Here is a 19,208-nt window from a genome sequence, read left to right as displayed (position 1 = left end):
GACCCCGGGCGGCGGGAGGGGCGGCCTCGGGCGGGCTCGCCGTGCGCTCCCCGCGTTGGTCCGGCTTCCTGCGCCCGGGATGCGGGGGAAGGAGCCGGGGTCCGCGCAGCTCTTCGCGGGCGCGCTGGGGCCTGAGCTCCCTGCAGGGACCCGGAATCCCTTCCCCGCAGCGGACGCAGGTCCGGCCCTCGGCCCGGGCGCGGGTCACAGGCCTGGCCGGCTTCCCACGCTGCAGACCAGGCCCCAGAGGCCCCCGTGATGACGTGGGGCTTGCGCACGGGGTGCCAGGTGCCAATCGGAGAGAGAGGCTGACGAGGGGGCTCCCATGGCACGCGCTGACCGGGCCCAGGGTGGGACCCCAGATTCCAGGACGTCCTGGGAAAGGGACTTGAAACACAGGAGTGCCCATGCATGCATACACGTGGGTACACACGCGTGCACACGAGCAGGTGGGTACTGAGCCCAGTCCACGCTGAAGTCATTTGATGTGAGGTTTTTTTAGTGTTTGTTTTTTGTGTTTTTAAGAGATGGAGTTGCGGTGGCTCAAGCCTGTAATCCCAGCACTTTGGGAGGCCGAGACGGGCGGATCACGAGGTCAGGAGATCGAGACCATCCTGGCTAACCCGGTGAAACCCCATCTCTACTAAAAAATACAAAAAAACTAGCCGGGCGAGGTGGCGGGCGCCTGTAGTCCCAGCTACTCGGGAGGCTGAGACAGGAGAATGGCGTAAACCCGGGAGGCGGAGCTTGCAGTGAGCTGAGATCCGGCCAGTGCACTCCATCTAGCCCAGGCGACAGAGCGAGACTCCGTCTCAAAAAAAAAAAAAAAAAAAAAAAAGAGATGGAGTCTCACTGTCTCCCAGGCTGGAGTGCAGTAGTGGGATCTCGGCTCACTGCAACTTCTGCCTCCTGCATTCAAGGGATTCTCCTGCCTCAGCTTCCGGAGTAGCTGGGATTACAGGCGACCGCCACCATGCCCAGCTACATTTTGTAGTTTTAGTAGACACGGGGTTTCCCCATGTTGGCCAGGCTGGTCTCGATCTCCTGACCTCAGTCATCTGCACACCTCAGCCTTCCAAAGTGCCGGGATAACAGGCGTGAACCACCACACCCGGCCTAAAGTAAGCTGGGGGACCAGGTCATGGGGGCCCCTACCACGACCCGCCTCCACCCCCCTCATGAGCCCGTGAAGCCCTCCCCCCACTGTCTGCTGGGTTTTCATTCAGCCCATGGTGAGTTCACTTTACAAAATAAGAAAGGGCCCAGGAAGAGCGATTTGGGGCTAATGGCATTTATTGAGCTTTTGCTGTGTGCTAGCACCCAAGTGAAATGTCAACGAAGCCTCACAACCATCCTGTGAAGGGCTGGTCACTACCCCCGCCTTCCAGATGAGGAAACCGAGGCACAGAGAGATTAATCTGCCAAGGGTCCTGCACTGGGAGGTGGCAGGGGGATGTCAAGAGTGTCTTTCTGACATCAGCCCCACCTTCTCAACCCACGAGTCTCCCGAGGAAGCCGAGTCTCCCAAGAAAACTGTGCAGCAGTGAGTCCCCGGAAGGTTCCGGGACCGGGCAGGGACTTCAACCCACGAGTCTCCCGAGGAAGCCCTGCAGCAGCGAGTCCCCGGAAGGTTCCGGGACGGGGCCAGGACTCTGCATTCCCAGGATGTGTCGCAGGAAACTCCCCAGGCCCAGCTGGAACCCTGCGACTCTGTTCCACAAGCAGGTGCCCACTTTTGTAGAGACACCTCTTCTAAGAGGTCGGCAGCCTCTGGGAAGATAAAGCCTACAGCTTTTGATGAGACCAACATCTGCGTGAGGTTGGTTGGTTGATTGATTGATTGATTGATTGATTGAGATGGAGTCTCTGTCGCCCAGGCTGGAGTGCAATCTCAACTCACTGCAACCTCCAACTCCAGGGTTCAAGCAATTCTCCTGCCTCAGTCTTCTGAGTCGCTGAGATTACAGGCGCCCACCACCACGCCCTGCTAATTTTTGTATTTTTAGTAGAGACGGGGTTTTGCCATGTTGGCCAGGATGGTCTCAAACTCCTGGCCTCAGGTCATCCGCCCACTTTGGCCTCCCAAAGTGCTGTGAGCCATGGCACCCGGCCAAACAGCCACCTCATGACAGGAGTGGCAAGGCTGCCGCAGAACAGCAGGTAGGACAGGAGAATGGCTGTGGCAGCTGCAGAAAGGGTATGTGCCACTCCCTGGCTTTCTTTTCTCATCTGAAGCCCACCCTGCTATTGCATCTTGACAGAAGGTTCATGATAGGCCAATGTGAGCCCTCGTACGTCTGTAAATTTCTTTATTCCTTGTTGACAGTTTGGCTCGGTATCGAATTCCAGCTTGGAGATCAGACATTTCTTTAGGAACTGAGGAGGTGCCACGGCTTGCCAGCTCCAGTTTTGATGTAGAGAAGCTCATGGCCATTCTGGTTCTTATTCTTTGTGTGGAAACTGTTCTATCTCTGCAGGCTTTAGGGTCTTCTCTGTGACACCAGTGAAAAATTCCCACGGAGGTGTTAGGGTGAGTCTCCTGTCCTCCCCTGAACAGGACTGGTGGGTCCTCCAATCCTGGGACCTTCTTTAGCTCTTTATGACGTTCTCCCTCTGTTTTCTTGGTTCTCTTTTTTGGAATTCCAACACTTTGGTCTAGAGTCAGTCCTCTCTGTTATCTTCTCAAAGCCCCTTGTAATTTTCCTTCCTAGGCCGGGCGCGGTGGCTCAAGCCTGTAATCCCAGCACTTTGGGAGGCCGAGACGGGCGGATCACGAGGCCAGGAGATCGAGAGACGATCCCGGCTAACACAGTGAAACCCCGTCTCTACTAAAAAATACAAAAAAACTAGCCGGGCGAGGTGGCGGGCGCCTGTAGTCCCAGTCACTTAAGAGGCTGAGACAGGAGAATGGCGTAAACCCGGGAAGCGGAGCTTGCAGTGAGCTGAGATCCGGCCACTGCACTCCAGCCTGGGTGACAGAGCAAGACTCCGTCTCAAAAAAAAAAAAAAAAAAAAGAAAATTTTCCTTCCTACAACTCATGAGTCTACAGTCAGATATTAGGCGTCACACGGAGAACCGTACGAGTGCTCAGGTCTCTCAGTGAGGAGAGGTGCCTGAATGAAGAAACAGATATGCGGGCATCAGGCTAGGAAGTCCTCTAGGTGGGGGGTGAAGAGCTGTTGAAGATTCAAGGGCAGGGCAGTTAAGTGCCCCCAAGTTTCTTACAGGATTAGTAGTATAAATTGTATGGTGTGCAAATAATACTGTTTTTGAAACGACCTGTATCGCCCAGGTGCAGTGGCTCATGCCTGTAATCCCAGCACTTTGGGAGGCCGAGGCGGGGGTGGATTACAAGGTCCGGAGTTTGAGACCAGCCTGGTCAACATGGTGAAACCCTATCTCTATGAAAAATACAAAAAAATTTTAGCTGGGTGTGGTGGCACACGTCTGTAATCCCAGCTGCTTGGGAGGCTGAGGCAGGAGGATCGCTTGAGCCTGGGAGTGGAGGTCGCACTGAGCCGAGATCGTGCCACTGCACTCCAGCCTGGGTGATAGAATGAGACTCCGTGGCAAACAAAAAAGAACCTGCCCTCCATCCGGTTTCCCGTTCTGGGAGTGGTACCACCCATCTTTTCCCCCGTCTGCCTGGATGTCTTAGCACAGGGCCTGGTCTGCGGTGCTGGTCAGGTCTTGGGCACCCGTGCTTGTGATCCCACCACTAGCCCAGGGGAGAGGTGTGGACGGAGTGGAGGTGGGATGTGGACCTCAAGCTGGAGGAATCGAGGAGGACCCGAGAAAGGAGCCTGACCCAGACATGGGCAGGGTGTGGGGAGACCACAGGACAGAGCTGAGCCTGGCCACGGAGCCGGCGTCACCCAGGCCTGGGGTATGGGCGCGATGAAGGAAGTCCGAACAATATCCTGACCTCAGCCCTCTCCCTGCCCTCTCCCTGCCTCCTGGAATTCCCTCCAGTTTAGCCCTCCGCCGACCAACAACCCAGGGAAACTGCCTCGCACTCTCCAAATGCAGCAGCATCCGGAACCGAAAGCCGTTCACCTCTCAGGGCCGTGGGCTTCAGACACTGATGGTTCCTGTGAAATACGGAACAGGAAATGGAGACTCTTCTTTTCCGATTCTGTTTGTTTATTTATTTTAGAGATGAGGTCTCACTGTTTGCCCAGGCTGGTCTCAAGCTCCTGAGCTCAAGCGATCCTCCTGCTTCAGCCTCCTCCCATAGTGCGGGGATTACAGGTGTGAACTGCACGTCCAGCCTTCTCTTCTGATTCCCTAAAGCTGAACGGATCCACATTCCATCCCGTTTCCCGGCCCGACGGCCGTTCTGCTCCTACGTGACTGACCACAGAGGGACGGAGCCCGGGCTTCCCAGACGGCCTCAGTTGTGGACTCTGTGGACGGCCTCAGGCCTGGCAGCCGCCAAAACCAAACCCCTCCTGGAAACCCACTGCATCGCTCGGTGGGACCTACCCGGTGGGGGGGGGGGGTCGAGGGGCACAGGTGCTGACGGGATGGACCTACCCGGTGGGGAGCCGAGCCACACGTGCCCATTGGGACAGACCCACCCAGTGGGGAGTTGAGGAGCACACGCGCTGTCGGGACGGACCCACCCGGTGGGGAGCCAAGCGGCACAGGTGCCCTCAGGATGGACCCACCCAGTGGGGAGTTGAGGGGCACAAGTGCTGTCAGGATGGACCCACCCGGTGGGGAGCCAAGCGGCACACTTGCCGTGGGGATGGTGCCGCTTTGGGACGTCACTTGTCTTGGGAACAGTTATCTTTTTCACAAGGTCAAAGTAAACAACCTGCAGTCCTGGCAAACGGTAGTCTAGGACCTGTCAGGTTGGAAACTGACAACCAGACTCATGGTCCTTCCTCACTCCACACAGAAACCAGCATTCTAAAGGAGCTCGGTTGTTCTACGTTCTGCTGAGGGGCCCCGACTTAGAACAAAAACAAGCTAACAAGAGAAGTTATCCATCCATCCCCTTCAGCCCAGTTCATGGCACCCTGGGTGACCCTCAGACTGGGTGTCCGCCAAGCTCACAACGTGGCTTCTTGCCCGAAAGCAGTTCTACAGCTACTTTCATTCTCCCTTTAACGTCTTCCACAGGTGAGTAAGAATAGCTGCACCTCTGCCAAGTATCACAGACAGTTCTTAGGCTAGTCCTGCTCTTTGAAGCTCTGAGCTATCCTTTTAGCCTAACAAAAAGACAAGGTTAAAAAGAGTTTTTTTAAGAAACAATAGTTGGGCCAGGGATGGTGGCTCAGGCCTGTAATCCCAGGACTTTTTGGGAGGCCGAGGCGGGCGGATTCTTTGAGGCCAGGAGTTCAAGATCAGCCTGGCCAAGATGGCAAAATCCCGTCTCTACTAAAAATACAAAAATTAGCCAGGTGCGGTGACACACACCTGTAGTCCCAACTACATTGGGAAGCTGAGGCAGGAGAATCCCTTGAACTCAGGAGGCAGAGGCTGCAGTGAACTGAGATCGCACCACTATACTCCAGCCTGGGTGACAGAGCGAGACGCTATCTCAAAAAAAAAAGAAACAGCTGGGAGGCTGACGCGGGTTGATTGCCTGAACTCAGGAGGTCGAGACCAGCCTGGGCAACATGGCGAAACCCAGTCTCTACTAAAAATACAAAAATTAGCCAGCGTGGTGACACACCGGCTACTGCAGCTACTCGGGAGGCTGAGACATGACAACTGCTTGAGCCCAGAAGGTGGAAGGCGGAGGTTGCAGCGAGCCGAGACCGTACCATCGCACTACTCCAGCTTGGAAAGAGTGAGACTCTGACAGGCAGGGCAGGGCAGGGCAGGGCAGGGCAGTTGGGTCAGGCATGGTGGCTTAGGCCTGTAATCCCAGCACTCGGGAGGATTGCTTGAGCTCAGGAGTTCGAGACCAGCCTGGGCAACATGGTAAAACCTCGTCTCTACTGAAAATACAAAAAGTAGCTGGGTGTGGTGTGCACGCCTGTAGTTCCAGCTACTTGAGAGGCTGAGATGGGAGGACTGCTAGAACCTGAGGGTTGGAGGCTGCAGTGAGCTATGATCATACCACTCACTGCAGCCTGGGCAACAGAACAAGACCCTGTCTCTAAAAACAACAAAATCACTAGTTGTGCCTGTTTATTGTCACAAAATATTATTACAAAAGTTTTTCAGCAAACAACTAAATATTGAATTACAATAAATGAGGGAAATATACAATCTTGTACATCATTGAAACCACTGAAAGTTTATTCAAATTTTTGCACAAAGGATTTATTAGCATCAATGCCATTCATGAAAATTTTCTCATTACTACAATACTGAAGGAAGGAAAAATATTAGTTCAGCACGTATTTTAATGTTGCAAAGGAATGACAACTCAGCAAGCTTTAGAAAACGGCAGAGATGGGGTCATAACAGAAGCAATGAAGACTCCTGGATTTACCCACGGACACCCTACGGCCAGCGGCTGGGTCTCTCCCGGAATCCATTTACAGACTTGCTCAGCCTGTGGCAGAGCCCAGGGATCATGCAGGAAGAAGCGGGAATATGCTTGATTTTGGAATTGGTCATTTTAAGATGCTTTTAGTAAGATGGTTTCACATCTACGCCCAAGTCTGGCCAACCAAGAAGCATCCACGTAGACAGCTCAGAGACACTCCCGTACGGGAGAGCAGGGAGAAGCGGCGGGAAGGTGCCCTACGAGCAGCTCAGAGACACTCCCGTACAGGAGAGCAGGGAAGAGCGGCGGGAAGGTGCCCTACGAGCAGCTCAGAGACACTCCGGTACAGGAGAGCAGGGAGGAGTGGCGGGAAGGTGCCCTACGAGCAGCAGTGCCCAGGAGCACCGGCCACCTCCCTGCGCACCAGACACCCTCTCCCGCCCCACGGGAGATCACTTAGTTTCTCCACCTTGCAGCGGCAGTGGGGCTCAGAGTCACCCACACTCCACACAGCCCTCTGTTCACACTCTGCCTCCAGCGCGGCTCCCTCCACCTACAAACCCCCACAAAGTGGTCAACGCTGGGATGACAAAACCTTTCCTCTCAGGTGTTATATACTTTGCAAGGTTTGGAAATAAGCTGCTGCGCTGGTCTAAAGCTACTCCGGCCACGTGAAGAAACAAGAATGTGCCCTGAAGAGGACTGTGGAGAAACCTCTGAGGCCCCTTCCAGAGCAAGGCCCACTCACTTGACCAGATTCCTCATGATGTTCAGGGAGGACCCTCTGTACCCCGATCCAAAATGATTCCAGTGGTTCAGGTAGTGAAAGAGCTGATACAACTGAAGGCGCTTCTCGAATCCTGGGGCCTTGGGGATTTTGCCGTGGTAGGCGGAGTAAAAGGAGCTGCTAAAGCCCCCAAACATGCCAGCTATTGCCAGCTCATATTCCGAGTGGCCATAGAAAGAAGCTGGGTCAAAAATGACCGGCCCAGAGGAATCCTCTGCTACGTTTCCGCCCCAGAGATCTCCGTGGAGTAAGGCTGGGATGATCTGCAGGTCACGGAACAGGTCAGGGATCTTTAACTGCAGGGAGGAAAATGGAGCCTCAGCAAATTGATCAAAGCATGCACGAGGAGTGCCCATGTTTCCCTAAGCACCGCTCCAGGTGCCTGCCCCCAGCCCAGGCAGCAGCGGATAGGACACCGCCAGGCACCCGCTTCCCATCCAGAACCAGACTCAGAGGTGGCCTCACCTGCCCTGGCACCTCCCCGAGCTCACGCAAGAGGGGCGTGTGGCAGGTGCTGGGCGTGCAGTGAGGCCCCGCTCACCTGCAGAGCAGACCAAAGCTGGAGGGCCTCCCTGTCCCCAGACTCCTTCTCCACCATGTCCATCTGGGGCTGAATGCGCTGCTGGGCATAGAACACAACCCAGTCCTCCTGCCAGTCATTCACCTGCACAGTAACAGCAAAAGCAAAAGCAGAGTTCACTGGAAAATGCCAGAAGTGAGGGAGAGCTCAGCTACCCACAAGGATCTGAAAGCGGAGAGGGCTGCAGGGGCGGCACATGGAAGGGGTGGCAGTCACAGGAGGCTGAGGGGGGAACCACATCCCGGGGGAACTGGAGTCTCATGGACATGCTGAGACCTCAGATCCTATCCCAGGAGCAGTGGGCAGCATGGAGATGCTTCAGGATCCGCTCTGTAGCCTTCCAAGAATGAAGAGGTTTCTAGAACATTTTCTTTCTTTCTTTTTTTTTTTTGCGATGGAGTTTCGCTCTCATCACCCAGGCTGGAGTGCAGGGGTGCGATCTCGGCTCACTGCAACCTCTGCCTCCTGGGTTCAAGCGATTCTCCTGCCTCAGCCTCCCAAGTAGCTGGGATTACAGGCGCCCGCCACCACGCCCGGCTAATTTTTTTGTATTTTTAGTAGAGACAGGGTTTCGCCATGTTGGTCAGGCTGGTCTCAAACTCCTGACCTCAGGTGATCCACTCGCCTCAGCCTCCCAAAGTGCTGGGATTACGGGCGTGGGCCGCCGCACCCGGCCCGACTCCTGCTTTCTTTTTTTTTTTTTTTTTTTTGAGACGGAGTCTCGCTGTGTCTCCCAGGCTGGAGTGCAGTGGTGTGATCTCGGCTCACTGCAAGCTCCGCCTCCCGGGTTCACGCCATTCTCCCGCCTCAGCCTCCCGAGTAGCTGGGACTACAGGCGCCGCCACCGCGCCCGGCTAGTTTTTTGTATTTTTAGTAGAGACGGGGTTTCACCATGTTAGCCAGGATAGGTCCCGCTTTCTTTCCGTTGTTTTGTAGCAGCTGACAACAGTTCGTCAGATGATGCACCAGAACGTCACCCAGCGGTCCTCTGGATTTTCCTTGTCATGGCACCAAGAGTGGCGCAGCAAATACCCTTGTGTCTGTGCCATTTTGCATACGTGTCAATATGCCTGTAGAATAAACCCTGAAGGATAATTACTGGGTCAGAGCATAAGTCCATTTAAAATTTTGAAAGAGGGGCCAGGGCCGGGCGTGGTGGCTCACGCCTGTAATCCCAGCACTTTGGGAGGCCGAGGCGGGCGGATCACAAGGTCAGGAGATCGAGACCACAGTGAAACCCCGTCTCTACTAAAAATACAAAAAATTAGCCGGGCGCGGTTGTGGGCGCCTGTAGTCCCAGCTACTCGGGAGGCTGAGGCAGGAGAATGGCGTGAACCCGGGAGGCGGAGCTTGCAGTGAGCCGAGATCGCGCCACTGCACTCCAGCCTGGGCGACAGAGCGAGACTCCGTCTCAAAAAAAAAAAAAAAAAAAAAGAAAGGGGGCCAGGTGCGGTGGCTCATGCCTGTAATCCCAGCGCTTTGGGAGGCCAAGGCGGGCAGATCGCTCGAGGTCAGGAGTTGGAGACCAGCCTGGCCAACATGGTGAAACCTCCTCTGTACTAAAAATACAAAAATTAGCCGGATGTGGTGGCGGGCACCTGTAATCCCAGCTACACAGGAGGCTGAGGCAGAAGAACTGATTGAACCTGGAAGCTGGAGGTTGCAGCGAGCCAAGATTGCACCACCACACTCTAGCCTAGGTGACGGAGAGACTCCATTTCAAAAAATAAATTAATAAATTTTTTTTAAAAATTTGAGGCCGGGCGCGGTGGCTCAAGCCTGTAATTCCAGCACTTTGGGAGGCCGAGACGGGCAGATCACGAGGTCAGGAGATCAAGACCATCCTGGTTAACACGGAGAAATCCCGTCTCTACTAAAAAATACAAAAAACTAGCCGGGCGCGGTGGCGGGCGCCTGTAGTCCCAGCTACTGGGGAGGCTGAGGCAGGAGAATGGCGTGAACCCGGGAGGCGGAGCTTGCAGTGAGCTGAGATCCGGCCACTGCACTCCAGCCTGGGCGACAGAGTGAGACTCCGTCTCAAAAAAAAAAAAATTTTTGAAAGGGGGACGGGAGTGGTGGCCAGTATCTGTAATCCCAGCACTTTGCATGGCTGAGGTGGGAGGATCACTTGAGGTCAGGAGTTTGAGACCAGCCTGGGCAACATAGTGAGACCCCTGTCTCTACAAAAAAATTAAAAATTAGCCAAGTGTGGTGGTGCATGCCTGTAATCCCAGCGACATGGGAGGTTGGAGCAGAGGATGGCTTAAGCCCAGAAAGTTTGAGGCTGCAGTGAGCTATGATCGTACCACTGCACTCCAGCCTGGGCAACAGAGTGAGACTCTATCTTTTAAAATTAAAATTAAAACTAAATTTAAAATTTTTTTGATAGGCGTCACCAAGTTCCTCTACATAAAGATCGTTGCCCCAAGTCACACTCGCGTCACAGGGTGCCACGGTGCCTGCTCCCTCGTGCTCTGGCTGGCACACATGCAGCACACTTTTTGGTCTTTACAGGTTCAATATGTAACAAAAGATATCTCACTGTACTACTTTTTACTTTTTATTTTTTTCTTTTTTGAGATGAAGTTTCACTCCTGTCACCCAGGCTGGAGTGCAGTGGTGTGATTTTAGCTCACCGCAATCTCCGTCTCCCAGGTTCAAGCAATTCTCCTGCCTCAGCCTCCTGAGTAGCTGGGATTACAGGCGTGAGCCACCACGCCTGGCTAATTTTTTTGTATTTTTAGGAGAGACGGGGTTTGCCATGTTGGTCAAGCTGGTCTCAAACTCCTGACTTCAGGTGATCTGCCCGCCTTAGCCTCCCAGTGCTGGGATTATAGGCATAAGCCACCGTGCCCGGCCCAGAACATTTTCTTTCTTTCTTCATTTTTGTGAGACAAGGTCTTACTCCATTACCTAAGCTGGAGTGCAGTGGCACGATCTCGGCTCACTGCAGCCTGAACTTCCAGGCTTAAGCAAAATCCTCCCAGCTCAGCCTTCCAAGTGGCTAGAACTACAGGCACGCACCACCACACCCGGCTAATTTTTTGGTATTTTTACTAGAGAGGGGGTTTTGCCATGTTGGCCAGGCTGGTCTGGAACTCCTGGGCTCAAGCAATCCTCCCACCTCAGCCTCCCAAAGTGCTGGAATTACAGGCAAGAGCCACCAGGGCTTTTTTATATTTAAAAAAAAAATTTGTTTTTTTTTCTGCTAAAGCAACTGGCTAACATTTCCTCTTAATTTCCACTCACACTGGAGTACCGAGGCCAGAGCTGGCTGACCTGCCCCGAACCCGTGGGTCACTTCTGACATCTGTCCAGACAGCCCCTCCCCATACAGTGGTGACGGGAAAAGTCACATGGAGCCCCGTTAAGAAGGACCCTGAGAGAGGACATCCAGGACATAGGTGCTCACCACCCAGGAGAGAAGGGAGACAGACACACAAGACTGGAGTAGCACAGGATGCCAACATCATGCATCACGCAGTCATGCGCACACACGTGTGCACACATACACATATGCACACACGTGTGCACATATGCACATACATGCATGCGCACACACAGACATGCACGCATACACATATGCACACACACACGTGCACACACATAGTGTGAGTATAGCCACGAAAGGAAGGGGGCAGAGCTGGCTAAAAATCCCCCAGAGCAGGCAGGACCAGAGAGCACCACTCCCTGCCCCTAAGCAGGTTTCTGGACAACCTTCCCCATTTCAAAGTCTTTCTACTGCCCCCGTGCCCACCAGGAAACCCCGGAAGTTTTCTAGGTTCATCTGTATCCTCCTCCCGAGGATAGGACGGGAGCCCTGTCCACGCCACACGTGCTGGGCATCGGGCAGCACTCCCCGGGCTGAAACGTGGAGGGAAGCAACCATCAAATCATACAACCAAAAGCTAACAAACCCTTGTCATTGCACCCTCTTTGAGAGTTTAGTATACCTAAAACAAAACATTTGTGAAATTCCCTCATTTTTACCCACCTGGAAATCCAGCTCCTAACTTGCTGCTCCTCCTCCGTTTCTTCATGCTTACCTAGCATACTAGGTGGGTCAATCTCACGTCAACCTCTCAAACACCAGCAAAGAAAAAACGGTGCAAATACTTTTACTAAAGCTCACAAAAAAAGGAAGGGGGTGTGTTCCCCCGACCCTTGTGTCCGAACTGCTGACCTGATTGTGAAATAGAGGCGAACGCTGTGCACTCACCTGGGGGAGGTATCCACAGCACGTCACCACGTCAAACCCAAACTGGTCCACAAAGGGCCGTTCCTCCTGCCCACCTCCTCTCCCTTGCAAGCAAAAGAAAAAAAAGAAAGAAAATTAGTTCCAAGGGATCCCAGCGCCCACTCTCTAAACTGAGTCACCTTCAGACACGACCTCAGTGAGCACCTACCAGCTTATGCCCCTGCCAGAGACAAACAGGGCCTGGGTCTCCACCAGCTCACCGAACACCCCGAACAGAGCCTGCTCCAGCAGACGTCAGCATCAAAGACACCAGCTGCTCCCAAGCAGCAGCACCAGAGGACACGCACAGGACAGGGAGCCTGCGGGCACCTCTCAGGGGACCTGTCTCGCATCCCAACAGGACACGCAGGGGTGTGGGGGAGGACCACACTGTGACAGGAAAAAAAGAGTAGGATGTTCTTAAAGAGGAAAAAGACACTTTGGGAGGCCGAGGTGGGCGGATCACCAGAGGTCAGCAGTTTGAGACCGGCCTGCCCAACATGGTGAAACCCCGTCTCTACTGAAAATAGAAAAATTAGCCAGGCATGGTGGCAGGCGCCTATAATCCCAGCCACTAGGGAGGCTAAGGCAGGAGAATCGCTTGAACCCAAGAGGCGGAGGTTGCGGTGACCCGAGGTCACGCTAATGCACTCCAGTCTGGGGAACAAGAGCAAAACTCTGTTTCAAAATAAATAAATAAATAAATAAATAATAAAAAAGAGGAAAAAGAATCTGCCCCCAATCGATCAGAAAGGATGGCTCTCAGTGGCAAACCTGGTGCCATGTATGTCAAATAAACTACTGTGCTTTGAAATAATCTCATGCAGGGCGCAGTGGCTTGTGCCTGTAATCCCAGCACTTTGGGAGGCTGAGGTGGTCGGATCACCTGAGGTCAGGAGTTCGAGACCAGCCTGGCCAACATGGTGAAATTCCATCTCTACTAAAAACACAAAAATTAGCTGGACGTGGTGACAGGCGCCTGTAATCCCAGCTACTTGAGAGGCTGAGGGAGGAAAATCGCTTGAACCCAGGAGGCAGAGGTTGCGGTGAGCCGAGATTGTGCCACTGCACTCCAGCCTGGGGAAAAGAGCGAAACTCCATCTCATAAAAAAAAAAAAAGAAAAAAAAAGAAAGAAAAAGAAAAGAAATAAGCTCACTCCTCTGCAGTCTCCCTAACTTAAGAAAAATCCCAATGGACTACACTCCGTAAGACTGGAGGAAGGGGCAGGACAGGCAACCTGGGGGGCCTCTCAGTGGATCCTCGCCACACAGGCAGCCTGGGGGGACCCGTTATGGACCCTCACAGAACAGACTGTCTAACAGCACATCTCGTACAGCAGACCCTTGGTGATCTGTTCCGATCGTCAGCTAATCTGCCCACATTTACCACGTGGGCTGTGCACAGATTCCAAATGTCAGCAGATTACAATACCAGAAAATTCCCTCAATCCTGACAGCGCGTTATGCTCTAGAAAGGTCAGACACGATGGCTGTAATTCTGAGCCTCAAGTATGACTGTTTTACAGGAACAGACCCTGTGGTCCAAGCTCTGGCTTTTTATAGAAAGCCAGAGAGCCTCTGCTTACACTCTTCCCGGGAACGAGAGGTAAAAGCAACTGTAACCCTAGGCGCATCTCGCGTCCAGCAAACGTTTTGTCTTTCAAATGCATTTAGGACACAACAGACGCATCACATTCCCCGTGTTCAGTGCACTGTGAGATGCGGCTCAAGGCTGACGTTCCCTTGCTCTGGCATCAGCTCACGTCCGACCCTCCCATGGCTGCTGCACGGCCCCACCTGAGCCCACCCTGGCTGAACGTCCTCCTCTAGGCAGAAGCACCCACGGCCCGCGCAGTGCCATACCCACTGTGCCCGCCTCTTTCAGGAGCGTCTCTCCACGCTTCTTGTTCTCAAGGTGTAAATCGGCCAGCTGGGCTCCAAGCTTTGCAGCATGACTGTCAAATCAAAAGGCAGCAACTAAACAGACGATACACAGAAAAAGGCAACACACCCACTGCTCAGTCTCAGGACACACAGAGAGGGTTTTTCTTTTCGAGACGGAGTCTCACTCTGTTGCCCAGGCTGGAGCACAGTGGCGTGATCTCGGCTGACCGCAAGCTCCACCTCCCAGGTTCAAGCGATTCTCCTGCCTCAGCCTCCTGAGTAGCTGGGATTACAGGCGCCTGCCACCACGCCTGGCTAATTTTTTGTATTTTTAGTAGAGGCGGGGTTTCACTGTGTTGGCCAGGCTGGTCTCAAACTCTGACCTCAAGTCATCCGCCCACCTTGGCCTCCCAAAGTGCTGGGATTACAGGTGTGAGCCACCGTGTCCAGCTAGTAGGTCGGACATTTTGAGGACCGAAAGTCGGTTCTGGTGAAGCAAGGGGGGGATAAAGGTGTTGATTATTTGACGATCTTTCCCAGCCTCGTCCGAGTTTGCAATGGGGTTTTTTTTTTCCTCTCTTTTTTGAGACTGAGTCTCGCTCTATTGCCCAGGCTAGAGTGCAGTGGTGCGATCTCAGCTCACTGCAACCTCTGCCTCCTGGGTTCAAGTGATTCTCCTGCCTCAGCCTCCTGAGTAGCTGGAATTAGAGGCGCCTGCCACCATGCCCAGCTAATTTTTGTACTTTTGGTAGAGATGGGGTTTCACCATGTTGGCCAGGCTGGTCTCAAACTCCTGACCTCAAGTGATTCACCCGCCTCAGCCTCCCGAAGTGTTGGGATTCCAGGCGTGAGCCACCGTGCCCGGCCTGCAGCAAGGCCTTTGGTCAGTATCTCACTCTGGGAGATTCCTCTTGCTTCCGCCCCTGGTTGCAGAGAGTGCCTGCCGTTCATTCTGCAGAACTCATGATATGTGGAATCACGGGCTCTATGCATCACACTCCTTAAAATGATGCCCCCAGTACAAGCTTCAGTCATCAGAGAAATCACTCGGTGGAAAAGAAAGTCAGCTGGGGCTGGTGTGAAGGCACACCTGCTCAGGTAACAAAGCCGGCCTGGGGCTGGTGTGGAGACGCACCTGCTCAGGTAACAAAGCCGGCCTGGGGCTGGTGTGAAGACGCACCTGCTCAGGTAACAAAGCCGGCCTGGGGCTGGTGTGGAGATGCACCTGCTCAGGTAATAAAGCCAGCCGAGGGGTGCTGTGGAGACGCACCTGCTCAGATGCCTCATGTCCACATGCTCCATCACCAGCACGCTCCCACCGCCTGGGGCATCCAGAACCTTGATGGGCTTGGGCACTCTCACTGTGTTTGTTTTCAGGATGGCAGTTAAACTTGCCATCTCACCTTCAAACATTCTTCTGGCCTGTCAGAAAAATACCAGAGGAAGTGGAAACGGGGGGAGGCAAGGTTACTTCCGGGAAGGTTCTGTAGATACGTTTTCCTCTGGCATTACAACTTCAAACCAAGACTACCCTGACAGGATTCCATATACATGGACAGTGTTTTCCAAGGCACTTGCCAACAGGGTAGGCTACAGGTTCAGAGGCTGGACTGGAAGACGAGGACTTCAGCTTGCCAGTGTTGGACTATATTTGTGTGCTATGGTTGAATCGGGAGGTTCTCTGGGGAGAGGAAAGTCAAAGGCACTAAGATCCGGCAACAGCGGGACTTCGAACGTGGGTTACCTGTCGGTGTCCTCAGACAACACCTCAACTGCAGTCCTGTTCCACCTACAGGACACAGACTCACACAGCCTCTCGGCTGCAGGCGGCACCCTGACTGCCTATGCCAGTGACCTGGGGTCACTTTTCACCTGCATAGACCACCAAGTTCTATGCCACCTCCTACCTAGCACTGGAAGCCACCTCATCTTGAGATGCCGTTTCCATCCGAATCCCCAGGACCACAGTGACTCCTCCCTTCGGTCCCCCTGCTCACCACACAGCAGTGATCCCTGCAGAAGAGGTCAGAGCCAGTGGCCTTTCCTTTCCTCCTGCTACACACACCACGGCCCTGCCCACTCTCCTATCCTCACCTGGGGCTCCACTCTTACACACACACAGACACACAATGCACACACACAACACACATACAATGTACACACAGACGGACACACAACATACACACAGACACACACACTCTTCTCATGCTCCTGACTTCCAGCTGTCTCAGCCTTCTTTCAGTTCTTCAGAGTCCCCACCTCCTCAGCCTCGGTGCCCCACCATGGCTGCCATGTCACCGCTGCTTGGAACACTCTTTTTTTTTGAGATGGAGTGTCGTTCTGTCACACAGCAGGCTGGAGTGCAATGGCGCAATCTCGGCTCACTGCAACCTCCACCTCCCGCGTTCAAGTGATTCTCCCGCCTCAGCCTCCAGAGTAGCTGGGATTATAGGTGCGCGCCACCATGCCTGGCTAATTTTTGTATTTTTGTTGTGGTGGTTTTGTTTTTTTGTTTGTTTTTTGAGACGGAGTTTCACTCTTGTTGCCCAGGCTGGAGTACAATGGCACAATCTCGGCTCACTGCAACCTCCGCCTCCCAGGTTCAAGCGATTCTCCTGCCTTCACCTTCCCAAGTAGCTGGGATTACAGGGGTGCGCCACCACGCCCGGCCTAAATTTGTATTCTTAGTAGAGACGGGGTTTCACCATGTTGGCCAGACTGTTCTTGAACTCCCAACCTCAGGTGATCTGCCCTCCTCGGCCTCCCAAAGTTCTGGGATTACAGGTGTGAGCCACCGTGCCCAGCCCTTTTTTGTTTTGTTTTGAGACAGAGTCTCACTCTGTTACCCAGGCTGGAGTGCAATGGCACAATCTCAGCTCACTGCAACCTCTACCTCCCGGGTTAAAGCAATTCTCATACCTCAACCTCGCGAGTAGCTGGGATTATAGGCATACGCCATCAGACCCAGCTAATTTTTGTATTTTTAGTAGAGATAGTGGTTCACCATGTTGCCCAGGCTGGTCTCGAACTCCTGACCTCAGGTGATCTGCTCACCTCGGCCTCCCAAAGTGCTGGAATTACAGGCCACCGTGAGCCACTGTGCCTGACCTCCTCTTGATTATTCTTGTCTGTCCCTCGCATCCTTGTGTAATTGGTTTTCTCCCATCCTCCTCCCTTATGTTAATCTTTTGTACTACTGCACCCCAGCGGATGCTTAACTGTACCTTGGGTCTACTCTGGAGATTAGTGTTCTCGGCTTTAGTAAGAAACTTAGGGCTACATCCAGGTGGATATTTCTGTGGCGGAGCCTTGGCCTCTAGCTGGTTCACAGACCGTCCTTCCCCTCTCTCTGCATTTTGCTTTCAGTATTACCCCTTATTTTCTCCTCAAGTAGTTACTCTAGTAAAAGTACAGCTAGGATCCAATTCTCCCTTTATTTTAGAAAGACAATGTTTTGAAAATTCTGCTTACACAGTGCTTATCTTCTTTCTCAGTAACCTTCTCTCTCTTAAGGAGTGGTAATATTTATAAAGTGTCTAGAATGGACTGTGGGTTGGGTGAGGTGGCTCCACACCTGTAATCCCAGCACTTTGGGAGGCTGAGGCAGACGAGTTGCTTGAGGCCAAGAATTTGGGATCAGCCTGGGCAACATAGTGAGACCCTGTGTCTACAAAAAATGTAAAAATTAGCCAGGCCTGGGCTGGGCGCAGTGGCTCACGCCTGTAATCCCAGCACTTTGGGAGGCCGAGGCGGGTGGATCACCTGAGGTCAGAAGTTCAAGACCAGCCTGGTCAACATGGTGAAACCTCGTCTCTACTAAAAATACAAAAATTAGCTAGGTGCACACCTGTAGTCCCAGATACTCAGGAGGCTGAGGCAGGAAAATCACTTGAACCAGGGAGGTGAGGTTGAGAGACTGCACCATTGTACTCCAGCCTGGGCAACAGGGCAAGACTCTGTCTCAAAAAAAAAAAAAAAAAGCCACGTACAGGATGACCCGTAGCTGATCTCTCTAGAACAAAGGTTTCAAGGGGAGTCTTGAGAGAACATCCGTGTTCCAGAATAAGATGATCCCACATCATGGAAAGTGGGATTCAGTCCTGGGAATTAAACGTAAATAACTAGGAGAATGATTTTTTTTGTTTTGAGACGGAGTCTCGCTCTGTTGCCCAGGCTGGAGTGCAGTGGTGCAATCTCGGCTCACTGCAACCTTTGCCTCCTGGGTTCAAGCGATTCTCCTGCCTCAGCCTCCCGAGTAGCTGAGATTACAGGTGCCCGCTACCACGCCAGGCTAATTTTTGTACTTTTAGTACAGACGGGGTTTCACCGTGTCGGCCAGGCTGGTCTCGAACTCCTGACCTCGTGATCCACCCACCTCGGTCTCCCAAAGTGCTGGGATTCCAGGCGTAAGCCACGGCGCCCGGCCAGAGAACGAATCTAACAGAAGGACAGAGCCTGCCAGGGCGTGGTGAGGAGCAGCAGCTGGCCTGGGGGCAGCACCTTCGCCCCGTTTCACAACGCACTGGCCGAGGCTCACGGGGGACGGGCACCTCCAGAGCCACGTAAGCTGAGGACTTAACCAGCTTCACCGGCTAGAACGACCCCACTTAACCAGCACCGCAGGGCACGAACCCCGGGAGCAAGACTGCAGCGGCCAGACCCGCCCCATTGCCCGAGGCGCCCCCGAAAGTTCACGGAGAACAGGTGGCGTGGGGCGGCCACGGTTCCTGCTCCGGACAGTTCCCCGCAGGTGCAAACTCGTCCGGACGCCCCGGACGCTTCCGCCGTCCCCGTTCACCGTTCACCGCTCGCCCCGCGCAAAGGGTTCTCCCCAAGGGGCGGCGGCGGCAGGTCCGCGAGAGCCAGCCCCGGCCTCCGGCGGGAGAAGCCCAGGCCGCGCCCCGCGCCGAGGCCCGCGACCCTCCCCGGGACGGAGACCGGTCCCCCGGCCCGCCCGACCCGCGGCCTGACCTCCGCCTTGGGGTTCACTTTCACGAACACTCGTCCTCGGTCCGTGTCGTAGCTCCGGCCCTGGCTGATGCACCCGCCCCCCGTGTGGCCCGTGGCCCTGACGGAGCCGCAGCCCAGCTCGCGCCTCAGCAGCTCCTCCATGTTCCCGCCGCGGCCGCGGACCCGCCCCGGGCCTGACAGAGACGCGGGAGACGGCGGCCGAGCAGGCAGACGTGAGACCGCGCGGGGATTGGGCGGGGCGGGTGGGGGCGGGGCCCGGCCGCAGAAATGAGCGCTAGGATTGGGTGAAAAGCGAGAGGG

General features: G+C 54.1%; 1 protein-coding gene and 1 long non-coding RNA gene across 3 annotated transcripts; one reads left to right on the top strand and one right to left on the bottom strand.

Moving 5' to 3' along the window:
- The first annotated feature begins 72 nt into the window (after positions 1 to 72).
- Positions 73 to 6,722, top strand: LOC139359268 (uncharacterized). Its single transcript, XR_011615236.1, has 2 exons — positions 73 to 449; positions 4,905 to 6,722. It is a non-coding gene; the product is annotated as an uncharacterized lncRNA (long non-coding RNA).
- On the bottom strand, positions 6,229 to 19,097 carry FN3KR (fructosamine 3 kinase related protein). 2 transcript variants are annotated; one of them, XM_011720301.3, is made up of 6 exons: positions 18,909 to 19,097; positions 15,208 to 15,359; positions 13,917 to 14,008; positions 12,036 to 12,118; positions 7,778 to 7,900; positions 6,229 to 7,532 (listed from the first exon to the last, which is right to left on the bottom strand). In XM_011720301.3, exons 1-6 carry the CDS (start codon positions 19,047 to 19,049, stop codon positions 7,194 to 7,196), a joined length of 930 nt encoding a protein of 309 aa, XP_011718603.2. In that variant the 5' UTR covers positions 19,050 to 19,097; the 3' UTR covers positions 6,229 to 7,193. The 2 variants fall into 2 exon arrangements, with proteins under 2 accessions (XP_011718603.2, XP_070937995.1); XM_071081894.1 differs by lacking the exon at positions 18,909 to 19,097 and adding an exon at positions 18,313 to 18,755.
- Between the last annotated feature and the right edge of the window lie 111 nt (positions 19,098 to 19,208).

This window comes from Macaca nemestrina, chromosome 17 (genome assembly GCF_043159975.1).
Source record: "Macaca nemestrina isolate mMacNem1 chromosome 17, mMacNem.hap1, whole genome shotgun sequence".
Lineage (NCBI taxonomy): Eukaryota > Metazoa > Chordata > Mammalia > Primates > Cercopithecidae > Macaca > Macaca nemestrina.
This window is presented reverse-complemented; position numbering and strand designations above follow the sequence as displayed.